At 45.1% G+C, this 20,581-nt stretch overlaps 1 protein-coding gene across 1 annotated transcript in view; it reads left to right on the forward strand.

The window, feature by feature from the left end:
• LOC129712347 (cell adhesion molecule DSCAML1) overlaps window positions 1-20,581 on the forward strand; it is a 463,662-nt gene that overhangs the window by 356,842 nt on the left and 86,239 nt on the right. Inside the window, 5 exon segments of the mRNA XM_055660700.1 lie at window positions 629-699; window positions 4,834-5,022; window positions 5,024-5,075; window positions 13,127-13,273; window positions 14,799-14,954. Of these exon segments, the coding sequence (XP_055516675.1) occupies window positions 629-699; window positions 4,834-5,022; window positions 5,024-5,075; window positions 13,127-13,273; window positions 14,799-14,954 (615 nt within the window).

Below are 20,581 nucleotides of genomic sequence, written 5' to 3' on the forward strand. Positions count from 1 at the left end.
TTATACCAAGACAATTAACTTACAAACCTGTACATCTTTGGAGTTTGGGAGGAAACCAAAGATCTCGGAGAAAACCCATGCGATTACGGGGAGAACAGAACTAACTCCATACAGACAACACCCATAGTCGGGATCGAGTCCGGATCTCTGGTGCTGTAAGCACTGTAAGGTTGCAACTCTACTGCTGTGTGACCGGTGGGTGCAGGTTAAGGAATGAATACACCAGGAGACCACAATGCATGTCCACAAACAGCCATGTTCCTCACCATTCGCTTGAGCAAATAGATGGCACCTTGGTTTCACATCTCATTTGAAACCCGGCATCTCCAACAGTGCAGTGTTCCTTGAGTACCATATTGAAGTGCAAACCCTGGCTGGGACTTCAACCCACTTCCTCTGGTTTTCCAGGTGGAGGCATTGCTGCTGTTGTTCTTGACTCATGTGCACTTTGTGCGTCTCCTGTATTTAATAGACAACATGAATTTTCCAGTGAGTTGAAAACATGGAAGTATCTACCATGGAAGAAAATCAAGTGATTATTTTGGCTTAAGAAGTGGTGGCAAGTGACCCTATGGAACTGTCCCATCCATATATAACTAACATTGGATCTGCATTTCCTCTCTTTCAGCTCCAGATGGCCCGCCCATGGAAGTCATATTGGAGCCCGTCACATCTCAGAGCATTAGAGTGACCTGGAAGGTAAATTTATTCTCGACCTATTGCTGGTGCTTGGTTACAAGGCTTCAGCCCATTTCTCTCCATCTACGTAAGCTCGAGTTCCTATGCTTTCCTGCCTCTTTTGTGTTCCCCTGGTGCGAGTCTGTGTCACCCAGAAACAGAATTTGAGGCAGGTCCACGGTGAGGTGAAGCATCAGTGCCAAGCCCGAGCACTTCCCCAACAGTGGTTTCAAATCCTGTCAAAGCTGAAAAAGCACCAACGTCCCTTACAGTCACACGTCCTCTAACGGGGGGAATAGATTGGGTAAATGCACAGACTTTTACCCAGAGTAGAGGAATCAAAGACCAGAGGACATAGGTTTGCGGAGAGGGGAGAAAGATTTAATATGAACCTGAGGGGCAACTTTGTTTACACAAGGGGTAGTAGGTTTATGGAACGTGCTGCCGGAGGACATAGTTGTGGCAGGTACCATCACAACATTTAAAAAACATTTGGACAGGTACATGGATAGGATAGGTTTAGAGGGATATGGGCCAAATGTAGTCAGGTGGGACTAGCGTAGATTAGATATTCTGGTCAGCATGGGCAAGTTGGGCCGAAGGGCCAGCATCAGTAATGTTATTCTTGGCTTTATTCTTCAGCGTTTCGGCCCGAACTGTTGCCTATTTCCTTCGCTCCATAGATGCTGCCTCACCCGCTGAGTTTCTCCAGCACTTTTGTCTACCTTAGAGTAGAGGATAGTTCATTGAGATGCATAACTTTTTGAAAATTTTCAGGGTAACAGGAAGGACCTATTTTCTTTGTTAGAGAGATCAATTACTAATGGATTTAAGTGAACTGGGAAAGATTAGGGAGGAAAACGTTGGTGTTATTGTCACTGCCTGACAGGCTGTTGGGCAGAAATCACCAGAACATGAAGAAGATCTCTGGAAGAGAAATTGAACTTTGATAACCATTAAGGTTGCAGACCAAGAACTGGAAATGGTCCTCAAAATCTCCTTTTGGTGCTTGGAGTTACAAGGTTTCAGCCCATTTCTCCCCAAAACATCTCCTTATCTGTTCTATTTGGTGGGGATAGAGTTAATGAGCATAATGAGCCAAAATACCAGTTTTCAAGGCCGTAACCTTTCATGACTTTATGAACTGCAGGACTTCAGTCTTTGGTTCAGTCAGGAGTGAGACATCCACCAAGTCTCTGTTGACAAATCGCTGAGCTTTCACATTCTTGGCTCATCAATACTGATGTACTCTTGCCCAAAGTGAGATGGCAGCATACAGTGGGGAACAAAACTAGACAGTCCTTGCCTGAAGGGCGTCAGTCATTTCAATGGTGGGTCTTGGACGCCAGGGGAAGTTGGGGAAGTAACCGGAGCAAGAAAGAAATGCAAGCAGGAATGACAAAGCGAACTGCTGTTCCCAAAAAGAATGAGGCAATAAAAGGAAATCTTTAGAACTCTGAATAATTAACTCAAAGTGTGTTTTAGTAAGATTTTGATCATATAAATAAAGGAAAATCAATAGAGAAATGTGGAACTGTAGCTATTTGAGAGTGCCTGCTGAATAATATGTACCAGTTAATTTAAAGTTGAACTAAAATAAATACTGTTAATAGAATTCCAATGGACACAGAGGACATATAACTTCCTTATGAGGCTATGGATCATTCAAGAAAAGCATCTCAGTTCAGAAAATATTTACCTATATTCCACTGGACAATTGAGTCCACGAGGAGATTCTGTGATTTTTTTTTTTTAATATTTTTTATTAGAAGTAAGTGCAATAATGTAGTACATAAGTACCTAATACATAATGAGATATTACAGTTCATGTACAACTTCTTGTTTCAAATTTAACAGAATAGAACAGAAAATGAGACAAGCCAAGATAGAGAAGAAAAGAGTATCATAAGTAGTCATGATAGTGTTAGTTTGTGAGATAGTAAAGAAAGCCCGAAGAAAAGGTAGAAGGGGATAGAGTGGAAAAAAGAGAAGAGAAAAAAAAAATCAGTGATTTAAATAGAAAAGGAAAAAAATCCTGACCACACGTGCTTGTCTCTACGGAGTTTGTATGTTCTCCCCATGACTGCATGCTTCAACATTTCCTCCCACATTTGTAGGCTAATTGGCTTCAGTAAACATTGTAGGATAGTGCTAGTGAACAGGAATCACTGGTCGGTGCGGAATCGGTGGGCCGAAGGGCCTGTTCCTAAATTATCTCTAAATTAAACTAAACTAAACTGATTTCATAAAGTACGCAAACTAGCTTCACGCAGATCCCCTCTTGATTTCATCTAACTGATACAGGTACTCCACTGACCAGGAAAGGTGTGGGCATAATCCATAATAGCGAGAGAATCTAACTGCCGTGTGACAATTTCACGTAGTAAGTTTCTATTATGAACATGGACAGAAGAATTTATCATCCAAAACTGTTGCCTGTAGCATTCAGTTTTTCAATACATTAAAACAAAGCATCATTATAAATTAGATTGACTTCCCAATTTGTTCTGTGTGAGAAGATATTGTTTCTTTTAGGTTTTGTGTCAATTTTTTGCGGGTAAATGGAAAATAATTTATTAAGCATTGGAAAATTGAATATCGGATCACACTGCCTGCTGTTCTCTCAATCTTTATAGGATGAATTCTGCCCCTACACAGTGGAACTTTAGAATCATGACCCAATTCTTCATCTTTTCTCAGTCCCCACTGATTTATGGCTTTCGTTTTCAGGAATTTTCAGTGGGAGATTTTGAATAAGATCTTGCTGGGCATAAAATTATTCCCCTCTTTTACACACACACATTGAGAAATACATAAACTCACACAAAACACACAGAGAGAAATATGCACACACAATGCACAAAACATGCTCACCCACACAGGTATACACACACACACAAAAGCACACACGTACACACACAGAAATACACACACAAAACACACACTGTACACGCAAACACACAGCCGCACACACATACAGAGAAGTTTATCAAAGTTTACAACAGGAACTAAATAAATGAAGAAATGGGCCAAAAAATGGCAGATAGGATTTAAATCATAGGAATGGTAGGTGTTGCACTTTGGTAAGGTAAACCAAGGTGGGACTTGCACAGTAAATGGTGCGGTGTGTCCCAGGAGATAGTGACAGAACAGAGTGAGCTGGGGGCCCAGGTACACAGATCTCTGAAAGTAGCTACACAGGTAGACAAGATGGTGAAGAAGGCATCTTACATGCTTGGCCTCATTGGTCAGAGAACTGAATCCTCGAGTTGGGGTGTCACGTTATAACTGAGCAAGTCGATGGTGAGACCACACTTGGAGCATTGTGTGAAGTTCCAGTTACTCAGCTGTGGGAAGAATATCACAGCAGCTGGTAAGAATGCAGTATAGATTCACAAGCCCTTTGCTGGGACTGGAGGGTCTGGGTTATGGGGAGAAGATGGACTGGTGGGATAGGTGGGACTGTTTCCCCTGGAGGTGGAAGGATGACCTTATAGAGCTGTATAAAAATGTGAGGGGCATAGACAAAGTGGATGGTTACAATCTTTTTCCCAGGATAGAGGAGTCTAAAACTAGAGGGTATAGGTTTAAGGTGAGAGGGGAAAGATTTAAAAGAGTCCAGAGGCGCAAATTGTTTGCACAGAGGGTAGTATGTGTATGAAACATCCAGAGGAAGTGGTTGAGGCTGGTGTGATAAATACATTTAAAAAAACATTTGGATAGATACATGTATAGGAAAGGATTTACGGGAAGAGGCAGTCTGGCCGCCTAGAACAAAGATGGAACCAGTGGAGGGGGAGGGGGCTAAGATCAAGGAGGGACTATCGGGACTAATGAGTATCTTTGTCAGCGCCAGGTATGTGCCGACACTTTGCGTACGTTCTGTATGGTATGCAAAACCAGACTTTCACTGTACCTTGGCATATGTAACAATAAAGTAACATTGAATCATTGAATCATTGAATTTAAAGGATATGGATTCAATGCAGGCAAATGGGATTAGCATTGATGGGCATCATGATTAGTATGGACAAGTTGGGCTGAAGGGCCTGTTTCTGTGTTCCATGACGCTGTGGCTCTGACTACCGTCCCTGTCTCATAATGGAGACCTCGGAGTACACTGCACAACCTAAAGCCTTGTGTTCTGATCTTCAGGCACCCAGGCAGGAGCTTCAGAATGGAGTGATCCGTGGCTACCAGATCGGCTACCGGGAAAACGGCCCTGGAAGCAACGGGCAGTACAGTATTGTGGAGATGAAAGCCACGGGGTACAACGAGGTATACACGCTGGACAACCTGAAGAAGTTTGCTCAGTACGGGGTGGTCGTGCAGGCATTCAACCGGGGCGGGCACCGGTCCAAGTTCGTCCGAGATCAACGCAACAACGCTCGAGGATGGTAAGATGCAAAATGATCTTTGTGCGGCTGCTATCATTCATACTTTTTGTGTTCGTTGGGAGATGCCAAGCACCAGACGCCCAGAGTGAGGAGAGCAGCTGCCTCACAGTGCTAGAGACCCAGGTTCAATCTAGAATTCAGGCGCTGTCTGCATGGAGCTTGCATGTTTCCCCATGATCGTGTGGGTTTCCTCCAGGTGCTCCAGATCTCTCACACATCCAAATGACATGTGGGTTGGTAGATTAACTGGCCATTGTAAATTGGCTCAAGTGGGTCGGTGAGTGGAGGAATCTCGGGGGAGTTGATGAGAATGTGGGAGGAATGAAAAATTGAACAAATGTAGGATTGGTGTAAATGGATAAGTGATGGTCAGTATGGACTCAGTGGGCAGAAGGTCCTGTTTCTATGCTGTGTCTCTCCATGACTCTGTGGGTGGAATTTATCACTGAGATCTGGACATCGATCACCTGTGGTTAATGTGGGTAGAGTTGAGCACAGAGTGAATCTTGATCCCAACTGAGGATCTCAGTCACTGACCCACAATTACAACCCATGGAAAAAGGTCACCGTTCAACCCATTGGTTGGAATTGGAAATTGACAAAAATGCTGGAGTAACTCAGGCAGCATGTCCGGAGAGAAGGAATGGGTGACGTTTCAGGGCGAGACCTTTCTTATCTTTGCTTTGAGGCATCTGTGTCCAGCGCTGCAAGGTCAGGCAAAGCCCTGAGTAAAACATCACTCTGGTGTCAGGAACACCCGGAAAAAATCCGCATATGCAGTTATATGGAGAACATGCTAACTCCACACCAACAGCAGGATCAAACGTGGGTATGCAAAAACAGAATTTCACTGTGCCTAGGTATGCATGTAACAAAAGAGTATAATTGAATCTAAAGGATATGGATTAAATGCAGGCAAATGGGATTAGCATTGATGGGCATCATGGTTAGCATGGATGAGTTGGGCTGAAGGGCCTGTTTCTGGATTCCATGACGCTGTGAGACTGAACTTTACTACTGCACCACTGTGCTGCCCTATGGTAGATCCATTGGTTGCAGCCCGAGTCTGCATGTAAACAGGCAGCCCACACTCCCATCCCCTCTGCTGCTGCCTTGCCACATAGTCACTCATGAGTAACTTTGGGGTAGCAGGCAAGTGGATGGCCTGATTGGATCTAAAGAGGCCCTAGATTGTGTTGAGCTCATGATTCCCAAAACGGAGAGCATATTGAGGTATATAAAATAATGAGGGGGCACAGATAAGGTGAAATAGCCACAGTCTATTTCCCCAGGGTAAGGGAGTTTAAAACTTGAGGGCATATGTTTAAGATGAGAGGAGAAAGATTTAAAAGAGGCCATAGAGGTAACCTTTGGTGGGTATATGGAACGGGTTGCCAGATTAACTTTAGAGGCAGGGTAATTATATGTAAGAGACATTAGTTCAGGATCATGGATAGGAAAGATTTGGAGGATAATGGGCCAGGAACAGGGACTAACTCGGATGGACCACTTGATCGACATGGACAAGATGGGCTGAAGGGCCTGTTTCCCTGCTGCCGAACTCTATGTGAGAGTCCCACCTATTCATTGCACAAATGAAAGAACATTAACTGGGCATTGCCATCCTCTGGAGAAGGGCCCCCTTCACGTCTCAAAGAGGAAATGTAGCAATGAGTAAACACTGGGTGTAGGAAAGAACTGCAGATGCTGGTTTAAATCAAAGGTAGACACAAAATGCTGGAGTGACTCAGCGGGACAGGCAGCATCTCTGGAGAGAAGGAATGGGTGACGTCTCGGGTTCAGACTGAAACATCACCCATTCCTTCTCTCCAGAGTTGCTGCCTGTCCCGCTGAGTTACTCCAGCATTTTGTGTCTTCCCATCGAGTAAACACAGGCGGGCTTCTGTCGTGATCAGTGACAATTTACGATAAGCTATAATTTTGACTCAGCCGGATGCAGTATAGCGAGGCCCATCTGATATTTGCCTCTTCCTTATCATAATTGTTTCGTAACAAAGAAATACCAATCAGCACTTATAGGATCTCAAAATCCAAATTACAGTGGATCTGCAGTCTAATTAGAGTGATGTCAGCTTGGATTTACAATTCAATGATCAGTTTTTAATGAGTGTAGCACCCTGTAATCACCTAACACCGTCAGCAGGCACACTATCTCTTAAGCCTGTTATCAGCACAATTCAGCATGGTATAATTGATGTCACACTATTCTAAGGCATAAAGAGAAGGAAGATAGCTCTGCTACTAACACTTGCAACTGCAGAAGAAAGAGTTCTGGATTCTCATGACAGAGTTACATAAATTACAGCTCAATGACTGAGTTAGCTGGTAGTTTGATTTTGCAAAGAGTCAACATATTGTTGGCACGGGTCCAGTTGAGTGGGATTTTCCGTGTAGGTGTACGTTGAAATGCCAGCCAATAACTCCGAGATCTGTCTAGTTTCAGCATCATCACTTGTGTCCTTAGTTTAGTTTAGTTTAGAGGTACAGCGTGGAGACAGGCCCTTCGGCCCACCTTGCTGGCCAGCGAGCCCCCCTACACGAGCACTATCCGACCCACATTTTAATCAAAGTCAATTGACCAACAAACCTGTACGTTTTTGGAATGTGGGAGGAAACTAGAGCACCCGCAAAAAACCCCACATGGCCACGGGGAGATCGAACAAACTCCGCACAGTTAGCACCCATAGTCAGGATCAAACCCAGGTCTCTGGTGCTGTAAGGCAGCAACTCTATCACTGCGCCGCCCTTAATGTGTTGATCCTCCTCTTCCATTCCCCCTCCCTCTCCCCATTTTCCCCACTTCCCTTCCCCCACTCTTGTCCCATTCCCCTGCTCTCCCCCTAACTACACCTGACCCCCTCGATCCTGTTGTCCCTCTTCCCCCCCCTCCAACCTCACTGCTCTCCCCCTTTTCTCCCATACCCCTTATCCTCCAATTCCCATCTCCGGCCCACCTCACTGCCTCTCACTCTTTCTCTCTTCACTCTTCTCCCATTTTCCCTCCGTCCCTATTCATTGTTTCTCTATTATCAGGTGTGTGTACCAAGTTACACTTGATCATTCAGATCAGTAAGATCATTGCCATACATAAGTACACTCCGCCATTAAGTACAGAATGCATAGAAACAGCCCACAGAGTCCATATGTAAGAGACAGGGGGGCAAACCCGTTGTCCCCCTCCTAGCACGGACCCTTTGCCCTTTATCCAGTGTTTCCTACCATTAAGCTAATTCTGTATCCTGTTAGGTAGTGGGAGGGGGGAATGAGGGGAGGAGAGAGGGGGGAGAGAAGGGGAGGAGTGATGAGGGGGGGGCGAGCAAGAGAGGGAGAGGGAGGGGAGGAGGAGGAGATGAGGGGGGGGAGGAGAGAGAGGAGGAGGAGGGGGGAGAGGGGGGAGAGGGGGGGAGAGAGAGGGGGGAGAGAGAGGGGGGGTTGAGAGAGGGGGGGAGAGAGAGGGAGGAGAGGGGGGGAGAAATGGGAGGAAGGGGGGGAGAAGAGAGAAGGGGTTGAGAGAGGGGGGGAGAGAGGGGGGAGGGGGGAGAAGGGGAGGGGAGGGGGGGAGAAGGGGGGGGGAGGGAGAGAGGGGAGGAGGGGGAGGGGGGGAGGGAGGGGAGGAAGGAGGAGAAGGGGGGGGGGGAGAGGAAGGGAGGGGGAGGAGGGGGGGGGGAGAAGGAGGGGGGGGGAGGGGGGGGGAGAGGGGGGGAGGGGGGAGGAGGGGAGGGGGAGGAGAGAAGGGGGGAGAGGAGGTATGAAAGAGTGGGGAAGAATCTTGCCGCTCGATAGCTCTTCCTGTTTCAAACTAAACATTAAACAGACTATTTAATTGGTTAATAATCTGCTTTAGGTGATAATTTAACTGTATGCAAATTGAAGTAATTAAAGCATCCTCTCAGGGTGTCACATTTTAAGTGTAGTTGGTAAGATTATTCCTTGTTCTAAGGAACAGGATGAACACACTCAACACCGTAATGATGACTATTAACCCTGTCTTGACCAACATCCTCCTACATGGCTATTCAGTGACAGTTGGGCGCAGGAAAGACCCTGTGAGAGGAAGGGAGGAGGCAGGGAAATTAGAAGAGAGTGTCTAATTCTAATCGAGTGGATATTTTTAAGGCGGTGATTGATAGATTTTTGACTAGTGCAAGTGACCGGGGTTATGGGGAGAAGGCGGGAGAATCGGGTTGAGAGGAAAAATTAGATCAGCCATGATTGAATGACGGAGTTGATTTACCTTGGGCCAACACTAAACAAAAAAACTAATTAACTTGTCATGATCACACTGCTGTTTGTGGGGGCAAATTTCCCATGTTGCGGCTGTGACTATTTCATTCGTTGTTAATACACCTGAGAAGGCAGATGATGTGATGTGATGTGATGACTGGACCTTTATTTTAACGAGGGGAAGTGTTGTGAGTGTGGCTGACAAAACAATTGGATTATTTTGAGATTCTGAGATGCTGGAGATTGACTGTGAACTGCTGCCTAGACCTGGTTGGGGTTAGAGGGCAAAGGTGACAATAATAGACTGAATATTATCATCCAACAGCACTTTCCTTGACCCATGTCATTTTTCGCAGCTATCAAGAGAATAGAAGAGCTAGCACCTGATTCGTTTTATTTCTGTTCTACAAATGTGGTTATTGATTTTTTTTTTTTAAATCAATTGAGACGGTTCAAAGTGTTGACACCTGCCGCGATTGATGCACGGAAGTAGTGGAAGAGCAGAGAAGTGTGAACAAAATGATGGACTGGTAAGTCAGTGAGAGAGGGGAACGACTTTACACCATTTGCGAATTACTCTCCCACAGAACAGAACAGCCACCTTCACAGCTGTCGGCCTTCATGCTCAGGGAAAAGTTGCTCCTACAATTGAGTACGCGCTCCCTGAAGCTTCTTCCAGTTTCGGACGATAGCTAAAATATAACCTTTCCTCCAATTTGGTGACCTCGAAAAGATCATCCACTCATTTATCTTCTCCCGCCTTGATTACTCCCTTTACACTGGCATCAGCCAATCATCCCTGTCCCGCCTGCAATTGGTCCAAAATACCGCAGCGAGGGGCCTGTTTCCACGCTGTGTCGCTCTATAATAGAACTGGCTTGGGGCTGAATGGGCCATTACTTTTCTACACTATCATTAAACAGGTAGTTGAGGCCAGTTCATTGGCTATATTTAAGAGGGAGTTAGATGTGGCCCTTGTGGCTAAAGGGATTAGGGAGTATGGAGAGAAGGCAAGGATGGGATACTGAGTTGGATGATCAGCCATGATCATATTGAATGGCGGTGCAGGCTCGAAGGGCCGAATGGCCTACTCCTGCACCTATTTTCTATGTTTCTATGTTTCTAATCTGACCATGCAATCTCTTGTTGAAGGCATCAGCCAAATATTTACTGGTATTCCTCAGCTCCGCACCCAGCTCACTCTTGCCTTTATGAAACTCTCTGTCAAGCTCCTGGTCTTAAGAAATGGTACTCGTACTCAGATATTAACTGTAAGAACTTCAAGGGTTTCTTAAAAGTAAAATATAGATCAGTGCAGAAGGTTGGAAAGTGATTTTATTTAATTACTGAATGTAAGGTGTCAGACATTCAGCACTTGAGATTGGAAGACATTTCTTCACCCAGAAGGAGGTGGACTTTTGGAATTGTCTACCCTGGAGGTTTGTGGAAGCTGAATATGGTCAATAGATTTGTATATCTATTGTAGAGCTTCCAGTGAAGGTGGTGGAGGCAAGTTCGTTTTTATCATTTAAAAATAAATCGGATAGTTATATGGACGGGAAAGGAATGGAGGGTTATGGTCTGAGCGCAGGTATACGGGACTAGGGGAGAATACGTGTTCGGCACGGACTAGAAGGGTCGAGAAGGCCTGTTTCCGTGCTGTAATTGTTATATGGTTACATGGTTAAGGTTATATGTTAAAGGAATGAAGGGATACAAAGTTAGTGCAAGAACATGGCTCTGCAGTAAAAGAGCAACCAGGAACATAATGAATATACAGGATTGAAGGACTGATTGGCCTACTTTTAGTTTCAGAGATACAGCATGGAAACAGGACTTTCAGCCCAGTGAGTCTGTGCCAACCAGCGATACCCGCATATTATCCTACACACACTAGAGATAATTTTACAATTCTACCAAGTCAATTAGCTAACCTACAAACCTGTATACCTTTGGAGTGTGGGAGGAAACCGGAGAAAACCTACGCAGGTCGCGGGGAGAACTCGGTATAGACAAGCACTCGTAGTCAGAATCGAACCCGGGTCTCTGGCGCTGTTAGGCAGCAACTCAATACTGCGCCACTGTGCCGCCCAGTCTTGCTTCTGTTTCTTCTGATCCCATCAGTGCAGTATGTGGTTGGATGTGCCGGATAGTTTAGACATGCTCAACCTATGGTATACTGGTTGCAGTCTCACTGGTTTCAGGTGAAAGGAGGAGAAGGCTGCACACTTTATCCTTAGAACTGGCCTCAGCTGTCCGCCAAAAATCGAGATCTCCTTAGAAATCTGTCACATCTTTCATCTCTGTTTGCAGGACAAAAGCAAGCTGTGAGAGCTTTGTATCAGGATGCCCTAAATGTGACGACCAACTCAAACTGCTTCAGCTCCATATCCTGCAGCCAGGCGACATTATTAATTGATTCAGCCGTGCACATGAACCTGTTGATAACCTGTATTAAACCATCTGTGTCGATATAGGTGACCATCTGTTGATGGTGTGCAACTGGACAGTTCGTCAATGCCTCCAGCAGGGAGAAATGGAGGATGTAAAGATGCACGTATGCTGTGTTTCTCAGCAGGAAATCACCATTAGAAAGAGATAGATAAGTAAAAACAAGAGGCTTCCGTGCAATCTGAAAATGAGACCGAGGGACTTTGCTCATCAGACTCCAGTCGAGAGGTTCTGTGGAGCTGCGCAGAGTTTTGTGAATTCATGTAATGGAATTTTGTCAAACATCATTTACCTGCAGCAGCAGATACATACCTCGTAGAGCATAGACTCATAACGTCAAACAGCACAAAAACAGCCCCTTTAGCCCACTCCTCCCAAACCAACCATTGTACATTTCTAGGTTACACAAAAAAGCTGGAGAAACTCAGCGGGTGCAGCAGCATCTATGGAGCGAAGGAAATAGGCAACGTTTCGGCCCGAAACCCTTGGGTTTCGGCCCGAAACGTTGCCTATTTCCTTCGCTCCATAGATGCTGCTGCACCCGCTGAGTTTCTCCAGCTTTTTTGTGTAACCTTCGATTCTCCACCATCTGCAGTTCCCTCTTAAACATTGTACATTTCTACACTGCTTCCATTTATCTACATTTAGTCTGCAACCACCTATGTCTGTTCATTGAAGGTACGTGGATAGGACAGGTTTGGAGGGTTATGGACCAAGTGAAGGCAAGTGGGACTAGGGTAGCTGGGACATTGTTGGCCGGTGTGTGCGAGTTGGGCCAAAGGGCCTGTTTCCCCACTGCATTACTGTGACTGTGCTCGTCTGAATGCTCCTTACTTGCTGCCCATTTGTTCCCGGTCATCTGGATGATATGCGCGCGCACACTCACACACACTCACACTCACACTCACACTCACACTCACACTCACATACACACACACACACACACATTACTTTGCATATACACTGGCATCAACATAAGTGTTGACATCTCTTGTGCAGTGTTACATAGTGCACAGGAAACATCAGGAAACCCAAGGTACCCAACTTTTTCCAAGCAGGTCCTGACACTTGGAGAGTCGGCCATACCTGGTATCATCAGCAGTAATATCCACAGGTTACCATTATTGTTCCTATAGACAGGATAACATTGGGAACGTGCATATAGTAACCAGAATTGTATGCGTTAGTAAGTTGTTCCTCTGATATGCCTTTTATGAAAGGATGGTGTACATCTGGGAGATTGGTCATCCCTAAATTATCTTCACATTGTTTGGTGAGGGTCAGTTTAGTTTGTGCATTGATTGAGGTTTGCTTTGTCTTTTAATCTGTTCCATTTTTGTTGCGTGTTTTCTCAGTTCCCAGCCAACCTCCGGACAACGTGAAGGCTGTATCAATCTCATCAGATGTCATCACCATTGTTTGGTCACCACCTCCCCGCAGTAGTTTGAACGGAGTATTGAAGGGTTTCCGTGTCATCTACTGGTCCATACATCAAGATGGAGGTGAGCTACTTGCTCCTGTTCCTCAGTTGAACATTGAACACTTTTCAGTCTCTCCGCAAAGCTTTCTCTCCCTTTCAAACCTGTAAGAACCATGGTTGCACCAAAGGTAATAGACTGGCTGCAATTTCCACCCCAAAACGTGTCTCTTTGCTTTGCAAAGTGCTCCATTCATCACCCAGTGTAAAAATCCGGAACTGGAGACATTCTGTGCGGAAAGACACCAAACTTAATGATTTCCCTGCTATACTGGACACACCATGTTTACCACTGCTGTGTCGATCTCGTAGCACTCTGGTAAGAAACATTGTGAGATGTCCAAATGGCACATGCGTCTACGTACTGAGGGATGTCCATGCAAAGGCCTTGCAGGGAAGGGTGGCAGTCTCATGCCTGCTACCTCGAGTCACTGAGGGACTGGGTCCTGTGGAACAACTTCGCAAAAAAAACACTCAATGGCTGCATGGTTCAAAGAGGGTAAATGAATGGCATTGGCTTATTTCCCTGGAATGACGGAGGTTGAGGGAAGAATGGATAGAGGTGTATAAAATTATGGGAGGCACAGAGAGGGTGGACAGTCAGAACTTTTTTTCCTCAGGAAGGGAATGGCAAAGATTGGAGGGCATAGCTGTAAAGTGAGAGGGGCTAGGTGTGGAGGAGGTGTGCAGGGCAAGTTGTTTACACAACGAGTGGTTGGTGCTTGGAATAGGCTGCCAGGTGGCTGAGACAGATACAAGTGGCATTTCAAAGTCGTTTAGATAGGCACATGGATATGCAAAGAACTGGGAGGTATACATCACCTGCAGGCAGAGGAGAACGGTTTAACCTGGCATCATGTTCGGATGGACACTGTGGGCCAAAGGGACTATTTCCATGTTGTACTTGTACACCAAGAGTGTCATTGGTGCTTTGTAAAATGAATGTTTCAATTTGATAACACTATGTGGAATTCATCGCCACAGAAAGCTGTGGAGGCCAAGTCTACGGATATTTTTACGGCTTAGATTGACAGATTCTTGATTAGTACTGGTGCCAGGGGTTATTGGGGAAAGGCAGGAGAATGGGGTTGAGAGGGAAAGATAGATCAGCCATGAATGAATGGCGGAGTAGACTTGATGGGCCAAATGGCCTAATCCTTCTCCTATAACTTATGAACTTATGAATATAAAGAAAACCATGTACAGATAGTAATGACCTTCCTGTGTTTATTTTATTAATATATTTTATTTCTGAAGTATAAAAAATTCACCACAGGTCCCCAACAAGCTGCAGGCAGATGGGTCTGTGATCCCCTGTTCTGGGTTCAAACACTACTGTGCAGACCATCAATTGCAATATGGATGTTGGTTGCATTAACACAACCTTCTGAGTGTCAGGGACTATGGGGAGAAGGCAGGAGAATGGGGTTCAGAAGGAAAGATAGATCAGCCATGATTGAATGGCGGAGTAAACTTGATGAGCTGAATGGCCAAATGCTGCTCCTATCACGAACGTGGGAGTGACCTTTCCTCTTTGTGCCCTGCACCAGACTGGGGCGAGATGCAGAACGTCACAACGTTGGACTCACGGGTGGAGCTGCACCGTCTGGAGAAGTTCACCAACTACAGCGTCCAAGTGCTGGCGTTCACTCAGGCCGGGGATGGCGTGCGCAGTCTGGTGATGTACGCGCAGACGAAAGAAGACAGTAAGAAGCTTTTCTCTCCTCTCTGTAGAGCCTAGCTAGTGTCCTCCTTCACGGTTCTGAGTGATGTGGTATGCTGGTGCTGAGCAGTGCGGCCAGGACAACGAACCTAAAACAACATTCAGACTTCACTTTAGACTTTAGAGATACAGCGTGGAAACAGGCCCTTCTGCTCACCAAGTCCGCGCCGACCAGCGATCTCCCCCATACACTGGTAGATAGATAGACAGACAGACAGACAGACAGACAGACAGACAGACAGACAGACAGACAGATAGATAGATAGATAGATAGATAGATAGATAGATAGATAGATAGATAGATAGATAGATAGATAGATAGATAGATAGATAGATAGATAGATAGATAGATAGATCCTTTATTGTCATATCCTACACACTGGGGACAATTAACCATTTTTACCAAAGCCAATTAACCTACAAACCTGCACATCTTTGGAATGTGGTGAAGTAGCCTGTCGCACCCGGGGAAAGCCCACGCAGGTCACAGGGACAGCACCCATAGTCAGGATCCAACCTGGGTCTCTGGCGCCTTAAGGCAGCAGCTCTACCACTGCACCACCGTGTAGGAATTATAGATGCAACTCGATAATGTTACATCATGTTGGAATGTGATGTAGAAATGATGTGAGACTTTCTCATCTCCGACATTGTGCACAGATTGAGAATCCATTCACCTGAATGTACTCACCATCTACACACATACACTTTCACGCCCACAGATTACTTATTTAACTATCTTTTTCACCACCCAGTTGACCAAGCGCACAACTGCTCAAAGTCTACATCCTTTGATTGTTTTTCCATTAGACCAGGACCGCTCTCGGCCTCAGCACAATGGCAGTAAACAAAAAGTTTGATATTATTGAATCTTGATAGTATTTGTGTTTGTTTGTGACACCCTTATCTCAACCATTGCCTCCTGCAGGAGCACTGTCTATCATGGTTGTTCATGGTTGGTTCAGAGTTTAATGGGCTTGCATCATCATGTTTGTCACTGTGACAATTTAATGGTACGTTATCACTACCAAGGGACCGCTTCTTTTAGCTCTCTCCATAGCAACCAAAGATTTATCCTTGGTTTCCAGCTGTCTTTGTCCAAACATTAATGTCCGCTAATGATCGTAATGTTTATTAATGCTCCCGTATCTCAGCTTCAACATGGATTGTCCATTATTTCAGTTCTCCCAATGTAATATTGAGATTTCCAATATCCACTATTATTTTTTTATTTTATAATGTACAATGGTTCATGTTTGTTGGGAATGTTATACGTGGATCCTGTTGGTGTTATTCCAGTGGTGGCTGACAAAGGGATGCACTTGTAATTTTTCTGTCAAGACCAAAATACTCTCGATGGTCTCAGGGTTGCAGTGTCCAAGTGAAAAACTCAGCCAGTCCTTAAGCTTTGATGCTCACCATCAGCTACTCATTCACCCTTGATTCCTCTTGGTTCTTATCTCCATTTCTTTAAACCCCAATAAACCTTCTATCCTCTGGAACAGCACATCAATCTTCAGATGTCTAGCTGTGTAGAAAGGAACTGTAGATGTTAGCGTATACCAAAGATCGACACAAAGTGCTGGAGTAACTCAGCGGGTCAGGCAGCATCTGTGGAGAAAATGGAGAGGTGACGTCTCGGGTCGGGACTCTTCACACCTGAGATGTCAGGCAGCAGCTGTGGAGAATAAAAGGTTTCAACTCAATGAACTTTCTTCTGAGTGTTTAAGAAGGAACTGCAGATGCTGGAAAATCAAAGGTACACAAAAATGCTGGAGAAACTCATAGATGCTGCTGCACCCGCTGCGTTTCTCCAGCATTATTGTGAATTTTCTTCTGATACTTGGGCCTCGCCATTGCAGATACTCTCACCTTAAACCTGTCCCCTCCAAAAGACACGGAATGACATTTAAAAGTTAAAATACATATGAATAAGAATCCAAATAATTAATTTACAAACTGGTCAGCAAACTCGGTAACCTGGGCATCGACCCCTCCCTCTGCAACTGGATACTGGACTTTCTAACCAACAGACCCCAGTCTGTGAGGTTAGACAAGCACACCTCTTCAACCCTCACCCTGAACACCGGCGTTCCACAGGGCTGTGTGCTGAGCCCCCTCCTCTACTCCCTCTTCACCTATGACTGCACACCTGTACATGGTACTAACACCATCATCAAGTATGCAGATGATACAACGGTGATTGGCCTCATCAGCAACAACGATGAGCTGGCCTACAGGGAGGAGGTCCAGCACTTAGCAGCATGGTGCGCTGACAACAACCTGGCCCTTAACTCCAAGAAGACCAAGGAGCTCATTGTAGACTTCAGGAAGTCCAGAGGCGGCACGCACACCCCCATCCACATTAACGGGACGGAGGTGGAACGTGTTTCTAGCTTCAGGTTCCTGGGAGTCAACATCTCCGATGACCTCTCTTGGACCCACAATACCTCTACTCTGATCAAGAAGGCTCATCAGCGTCTCTTCTTCCTGAGGAGACTGAAGAAGGTCCATCTGTCTCCTCAGATCCTGGTGAACTTCTACCGCTGCACCATCGAGAGCATCCTTACCAACTGCATCACAGTATGATATGACAACTGCTCTGTCTCCGACCGGAAGGCATTGCAGAGGGTGGTGAAAATTGCCCAACGCATCACCGGTTCCTCGCTCCCCTCCATTGAGTCTGTCCAAAGCAAGCGCTGTCTGCGGAGAGCGCTCAGCATCGCCAAGGACTGCTCTCACCCCAACCATGGACTGTTTACCCTCCTACCATCCGGGAGGCGCTACAGGTCTCTCCGTTGCCGAACCAGCAGGTCGAGGAACAGCTTCTTTCCGGCGGCTGTCACTCTACTCAACAACGTACCTCGATGACTGCCAATCACCACCACCCCCCCCGGACACTTATTATTATTTATTCAAATCGTTTGCTATGTCGCTCTTCAAGGGAGATGCTAAATGCATTTCGTTATCTCTGTACTGTACACTGACAATGACAATTAAAATTGAATCTGAATCTGAATCTGAATCTGAATTTAAATTAAGCAAAAACAAACAATACCAGCCCACTTACCCATTGTTGAATGTAAGAGACCACATTTCATGAATGTGATCTTTAACAAGCAACTGAACCACCCTACCATAACCAAGAGCAGTCCTGAACTACTATCTACCGCATCTGGGACCCTCGGACTATCTTTGATCGGGCTTTACTGGCTTTACCTTGCACTAAACGTTATTCCCTTATCATGTATCTGTACACTCTGAATGGCTCGATTGTAATCATGTATTGTCCTTCCGCTAGCTGGATTAGCATGCAACAAATGATTTTCACTGTATCTCGGTACACGTGACAATAAACTAAACTGAGCTGAATGGGGTTACCTCAGTTACACCAAGATGGACCGTGTGGGGGCTATGGCACCAAGATGCTGAGCTCAAGAAGTTATGGAAAGTTTCTGGGCTCAGCAATGAGTTTGAGGGAGTGAATGATATGATCCGTCTACATCTGATCTTCAGCACTTTCTGTGCTTCCACACTTCAATGCACATTTGCTTGCCCACACTATGCGTTGGCGTGCATGCATACACCAGTTTGCCAGCACTTTTTAATGAAAACCACTTGATGGCCAGAAGCATGATCAGGCCCATTAAACACAATTGAATTCTTTATGTACACATTTAAGTCGGGATCCTCTGTACACAGGGCATTATACAAGGCATCGTCCTGATGCAGTGAAGTCAGTTGTCAGGCAGTGCTGAGCCCCCTGCCAAGGAATGGCTCAGAAAAATTGCATTGATCATTTAAGAGGAAGTTTAAAAAGTGCATGAATGAGAAAGAAGTTGAAGGGTATTCCATGTTTCATTGATGGGCAGTAGGGTGAAAGTTTGTTGGGAGCATGAAATTGCAGAATAGACCAACAATCATTTTCTCTGCTGTGGATTCTATGTAATATCTTGATCTGGAGAGGTGCAGGGGCAGCCCAGCCATTGTCAATCTTAAGGGATTGGACAGGATAAATGCAGGATAAATGTTCCGCATGTTGGGGGAGTCCAGAACCAGGGGTCACAGTTTAAGAATAGGAGGTAGGCCATTTAGGACTGAGATGAGGAAAGACTTTTTCACCCAGAGAGTTGTGAATCTGTGGAATTCTCACCCACAGAAGGCAGTGGAGACCAATTCACTGGATGTTTTCAAGAGAGAGTTAGATTTAGCTCTTAAGGCTTATGGAATTAAGGGATATGGGGAAAAAGCAGGATCGGGGTACTAATTTTGGATGATCAACCATGATCATATTGAATGGCGGCACTGGCCTACTCCTACACCTATTTTCTATGTTCCTATGTTATAATTACCTTCTCAGTTGCTAGTCTTGGCTGGCTAATCTTTTCCTACCATTGCAGCACGGAGTAGGACTATAAGGTTTCAAGCGCTCCAACCAGGCCAACTTTAGCTGAAGATGGATAGGTGTTGGCATTTAAGGAGTGAATGCCAGAACTGCACGAGCTATACATTCCTTTTGGGAGTCATGGACTAATTGAATCATATAAAATAGAAACTGGCCTTTCGACCTAACTCATCCATCCTGACCAAGATGTCTATCTAAGCTGTCTAAGGTTATGGGGCGAAGGCAGGAGAATGGGGTTGAGAGGGAAAGATGATCAGCCATGATTGAATGGCAGAGTAGACTTGATGGGCCGAATATCCTATTTCTACTCCTATCACTTATGAGGACAGGTTTAGAGGGATATGGGCAAACGCAGGCAGGTGGGACTAGTGTAGATGGGTCATGATTGAGTGGTGGAGGGACTTGATGGGTCGAAGGGCCTAATTCTGCTCCTAGAATTTATGAACTAAGCTGGTCTCATTAGGCTGCATTTGGCCCATCTCCTTCTCAACCTTGTCTATCTGTGTATCTGTCCAATTGTCTTTGAACAGTCAACATAACTTTCATCGCAACTTCCTCTCTAGCTTCTTCTAGCGGTTTGTTCCATGTACTCACCGCCCGAGTGTGCCCTTGGGTCTTTTTTAGATCTTTCCCCTTCAAAAGTACAAAAGAAAAAAGTGCCAAAGCCATGGCTTACACAAGAAGATAAGAACCATATTGGATCTAAAGAGGAGGCGTAAAAAGTTCCAAGCATCAGGCCTGAGGATTGGGAACAGGTTAGAATTCAATACAAAATAGATTGAGATTTTGATTTGGATAGAGAGAGTAATGTGTAAAGAATATGAAAGTGGACTGTAAAAGCTTCTACAACTATGAAGACAGATGAAGCTCTTTCCCAGTTAGAAAAAGGCGCATTTCTGAGGAGCAAAGAAATGGCAGCAAAATTAAGGAAGGATTTTGGTTCGTGACTAAAGGCAGAAGGAACAAGTAACATCCCAATGATGTAAGGGAACCAAAGGTCTCAAGAAAAGGAGTAGTTAAAGGAAATTAGTGTTATTAAAAATATAATACTGAACAAATGAAGGCCAATAAATCACAGAGACTGAAAATTTGCATTCCTGAGTACATAAAAGGGAACCTTAGACATAGTGGATATATGAGTTCCATCTTGCAAAATTCTATAAATTATGGAACAGATTCTGCAGGTTGTAAAATGGTAAATTATA

The sequence above is a fragment of the Leucoraja erinacea genome, chromosome 32, assembly GCF_028641065.1.
Source record: "Leucoraja erinacea ecotype New England chromosome 32, Leri_hhj_1, whole genome shotgun sequence".
NCBI classification, from domain to species: domain Eukaryota; kingdom Metazoa; phylum Chordata; class Chondrichthyes; order Rajiformes; family Rajidae; genus Leucoraja; species Leucoraja erinaceus.